We start from the raw sequence: 4,907 nt of genomic DNA on the forward strand, positions 1-4,907 counted from the left end.
CTCACCTTCCTGGCAATAAACGCTGATGTTCCATGTTAGCAAGGGGTGGGCTATTAATAACTCCCAGTAATTAGTTAATCAGGTAATACATATTCCCAATTCTTGAAAACATAAAAAGAAATGATTATATATAGCCTAGTCATTTGCAGAAATTAATTCACTAATCAAATTGCCTAAAATATGAATTCTTCATTTTTAATATCAATTTCCAAGCCTGCCCAGTTCATAAAAACATGCAAAAAAATATGTGCACACATGCCATGCATAGCCTAATTATTTAGCACCATATGTTACTTAACGAATTGAGAATTGCCTGTTTGTTTGCAGCTAGTGCTGTTATACAGAGGCTGCGTGAACACTGCTCACAGAGGCTGCGTGCACACTGCTCACAGAGACTGCTCACAGAGACTGCGTGTACACTGCTCACAGACTGCTCACAGAGGCTGCGTGCACACTGCTCACAGAGGCTGCGTGTACACTGCTCACAGAGACTGCGTGTACACTGCTCACAGACTGCTCACAGAGACTGCGTGTACACTGCTCACAGACTGCTCACAGAGGCTGCGTGTAGACTGCTCACAGAGGCTGCGTGTACACTGCTCACAGAGACTGCTCACAGAGGCTGCGTGCACACTGCTCACAGAGGCTGCGTGTACACTGCTCACAGAGACTGCTCACAGAGGCTGCGTGTACACTGCTCACAGAGGCTGCATGTACACTGCTCACAGAGACTGCGTGTACACTGCTCACAGACTGCTCACAGAGGCTGCGTGTACACTGCTCACAGAGACTGCTCACAGAGGCTGCGTGTACACTGCTCACAGAGGCTGCGTGTACACTGCTCACAGAGACTGCATGAACACTGCTCACAGACTGCTCACAGAGGCTGCGTGGACACTGCTCACAGAGACTGCTCACAGAGGCTGCGTGTACACTGCTCACAGAGACTGCTCACAGAGGCTGCGTGTACACTGCTCACAGAGGCTGCGTGTACACTGCTCACAGAGACTGCTCACAGAGGCTGCGTGTACACTGCTCACAGAGGCTGCGTGCACACTGCTCACAGAGGCTGCGTGTACACTGCTCACAGAGACTGCTCACAGAGGCTGTGTGTACACTGCTCACAGAGACTGCTCACAGAGGCTGCGTGTACACTGCTCACAGAGGCTGCGTGCACACTGCTCACAGAGGCTGCATGTACACTGCTCACAGAGGCTGCATGTACACTGCTCACAGGCTTCACACGCGGCGGCTGAGAATAAAACAGCACTGAGCAATCTGGCAGCAAGTGCTAAAGGAAAAGCAGACCCTGAAGTTCAGCAATGTTACCTGTCGCCTTCGCAGGAAGCAAGTATCAGACGGCAACAGCAGCCATTTACACAGGCTCTCAGGCCGCAGTCTGGCGTAGTGGTAAGGAATAGGATTGGGACCCAAAAGGTTGCTGGTTTGATTCCCTGATGGGGCACTGCTGTTGTACCCTTGGGCAAGGTGCTTAACCCACAATTGCCACAGTAAATATCCAGCTGTGTAAATGGATAAAGTTGGAACCTCTATAAGTTATTCTTTTTTTTCTTTGTTATTCTAATATTTTTTTGAAAATACAAGCTCCCAGGTAACCAGTCGGGGAACGCGAGCCCAGGATGGTTTCATGCATGTGTGTTTCTGAATGGGGGGTGTGGCGCTGCTGCTTTCTGTTTTTATGCAGGATGGGAGTGTTCACACTGCCGGAACAGAAGATGGATCGATCCACCTCAGTGCGGATCAGAGTCCACCTGCTACTGCAAAAGCACAACGAGCAGCCGCACACACTCACAGTCTCCCTGAGGGAAAAGACGAGCAGCCGCACACGCTCACAGTCTCCCTGAGGGAAAAGTACCGGCAGAATCCAGGGTGCACGTGGCTGCAAAGGTTGTTAAATCACAAACCTGCCCTGGCTGGCTAGCCTGCAGGCTACTTTGCATTATAAGAGGATACCTATCTCATCCTGGCCCAGCTAGTTAGCTGATATTGGCCCAGCAAGCTCGCTATGCTGCACGCATTCAGTGACTTGCTTGTTATTGCTGTATATCAACTGTTCACAGCAAACATAAAATCATTAGTAAAATTATCAGGACTTGTATCAAGTGAAAAATAATTAGCATGAATAACATACTAGCACTGCTCACCATGACAAAGCAACAAACTAACTCATTGTACTGTATTACAATTGTCACTGATTGGCTTTGGACAGGTTATGACCATGCACAAAGCATTTTATTCTTCATATATTACGAGTAAAATACTACTAGCTTCACATGGTTGAAGTGTAGAGAAATGCATTGATGTAGCTCTCCCTCAGTGAACACTGCTCTCTCCCTCCCTGTGTAAGCACCTTTAGTACAGTTATATAAGGACTAGGCCTAGTCTCACTACTCAAACTCCCACACCTCCTCTTTGAAAATACTTCAACTCCCACACCTCCTCTTTTAAGTGCCTCTGTCTGAATGCCTGCACCCACCAGCTCTCTCACACACTGATGGTGTTTCCAATTCCAATGGAAAAGAATCATTTCTGGGGTTTAATGGAGACGCACCTGATGTTTGTGAGAGAAGAACAGAATTTTACTTCACAGCCAGCTGTTGGAACATCATGGTGAAACAGTGTTCAGAAGCTGGGTTCACTCTTACGCAGTGTGGAACATCATGGTGAAACAGTGTTCAGAAGCTGGGTTCACTCTTACACAGTGAGAGAGAACCCCGGATGTATGAGACAGGTGGGACTGAGGTTCTGACTTCCAATTCACCACCAAGTTAAATATGCACATCATTGCTGTCTGTGTGATCTGAGATCCATCTGCTTCTTCCACATAATACAATTCTTTCTAACTACATTTTCACAACACACACACACACACACACAAACAATGCATAAATAGCAATTATAATCTGCAGGTTGCACAGCTGAAATATAGGACAGAGATTTCCATGCTCATATACATTGTAAATCAGCCAGGATGCAAAATGTGGCTGAGGGCAAAGATGAGGAGCTTAAGGAAAGGACCAGTGATACACACTCCAGACTACACTGCTCGGGTCTGAACCCTCCTGCATGAATATGAGTCACTCTTCATGCAAGATTGTTGGAAACACTGATACTACTTTCTTTACCCACTTTGGAGAAACTGATTTAAACCTACCTTTTGTAAGGCAGATTCCCGCATGTGTGGAGCTTGTGTGCAGTAATGTGGTATTCGCTCACCCACAGAGTCAAAGTGCAGGTGGCCAGGGCTGGGGGACCATCCTTCCCTCTGGGCTATCTCATTAGGACACTGCTGTCAGGGTTGCCATGGTTTGGATGTAACATGTACCTGCTGTCCTGACTCCGATACGGAGTTCAACCTCCCGCTGCGTGAGACACTCTGGCGCGGTTCATTTAGCGTGCTGAGCAATTACAGCACCGCTCAGCTGCGTGCAAACGCTGCCTGTAAACTATGCGGAAAGGAGGCACAGTGTGGCTCCTCTCCAAACAGCGCCCTGAGAAGCGATGGGAAGCACTACAAACGGGATAGCACCCTTTGTGTTACTATCCTTTCAGTAGCTTATTTGGATGCTTCATGAAGCATCAAACGTCGTGTGTTTGTAACCGAAGCAACACCTCGCTATTATCAGTGCCTCGGGCATTATTTTCGTTACGCATACATTCCTCTTCACCAAATAAATGAAGCAGTTCCGCTGCGCATATACAGATAACCTCAGCTAAAAGTGATAATCTGCAGCAGACGTTCACCTGGTCAAACTTACCCCATGTCGGCATGCTTGCTCGTTCAGGGCTCGAACCCATGCTCGCTGACAGTTCTCCCTGAAGGATCTGAAAGAGATGAGAGTGGACAGTAACCCCTGCAGTCCCGCCCCGGGGCTCGCGGCTCTGCCACCCCGTCCGAACTGCAGCTTCAGCAGGGGGCTCCACGCGCCTCGCGCCAGGACCCGCGCCCACGGGCTTTTACCCGCATTCCGAAACCCGAAACTGTACTGCACGAGCCATCCGAGCACGGTCAGCAGAGAGAGCATGAACAGGATCACCAAAAGCGTCCATCCGACGCCCTCTAACATCGTCACGTCCATTTCATCGGAAGGTATCGCAGCGTCCGAGCCCGTTCCGCGACGACATGATTCACGCAAACAGTAAGTTTCAGCAAGAAGAGGAGGTTTCTGCTGCGCTCACAGGCGCTGGCTGCACACTGGCTTCAGCAGGGCAGCTGGCTGCTCAGTCTGCATCTCACTGCACTTCCTCGCAGCTCCAGCGCACCTGCATTCTCCGCGAACCCCTGTCAAAGTGCCAGACTCTGATCCCGTCGCTGCTTGCGTGGCCCCAGCGAATGTTTGTTAGCCAGCTAATCAGCTATGAAGCAACCTCCATATCTAGGTTGTAGCCCGCTCTGTTAGTCAATTCGAATCTCGAGGTCGGAGCAGAACATTGTTAAATAGAACTAATAGCGCTAGCGATTGGTACATTTATTCATATGGTCATGTCTAGTAGATGCATAATGCTCCTTAGAAATAATTACGATCAAAAGAGTCAGTAGGTTAGCTGGACACTTATTATACTAACGCGCTTTTAATGCAGACTCCATTCCGCGTGCTGTGAGAGGTGCGGGGCTATGTGCACAGCCATCCCCGAAATGTCTCCGTCTCCTTGCTGAGAGATGACGCTCGCGCGGTTACTCAGGCGTGGAAGCTGATGACAGCATCGCTTCTTCCACGGCTGCACGGTGGGTCCAGCAGCGAGCACACTGCAGAAATGCCTGCTTGCTTGTCCTTTAATCACTTGACTGCTCTCCGCCAGCAGCCGTCCTGCGTCCGCGTCGGTGCGAGCACAGCGCCATGAGAGCGACGAGCGCGAGCAGGAGCGTCAGCCCGTACTACACATGC

At 49.6% G+C, this 4,907-nt stretch overlaps 1 protein-coding gene across 2 annotated transcripts in view; it reads right to left on the reverse strand.

Annotated features, from left to right (window-relative positions):
* The window catches only part of LOC118783629 (phospholipid transfer protein C2CD2L-like), a 15,345-nt gene extending 10,438 nt beyond the window's left edge, over window positions 1-4,907 (reverse strand). For both annotated transcript variants that reach the window (XM_036537582.1, XM_036537581.1), the window contains exon 1: window positions 3,780-4,907. In XM_036537582.1, the coding sequence (XP_036393475.1) occupies window positions 3,780-4,100 (321 nt within the window). In that variant the 5' untranslated portion in view covers window positions 4,101-4,907. The remainder of the gene's footprint in view (window positions 1-3,779) is intronic.

This window comes from Megalops cyprinoides, chromosome 9 (assembly GCF_013368585.1).
Source record: "Megalops cyprinoides isolate fMegCyp1 chromosome 9, fMegCyp1.pri, whole genome shotgun sequence".
Lineage (NCBI taxonomy): Eukaryota > Metazoa > Chordata > Actinopteri > Elopiformes > Megalopidae > Megalops > Megalops cyprinoides.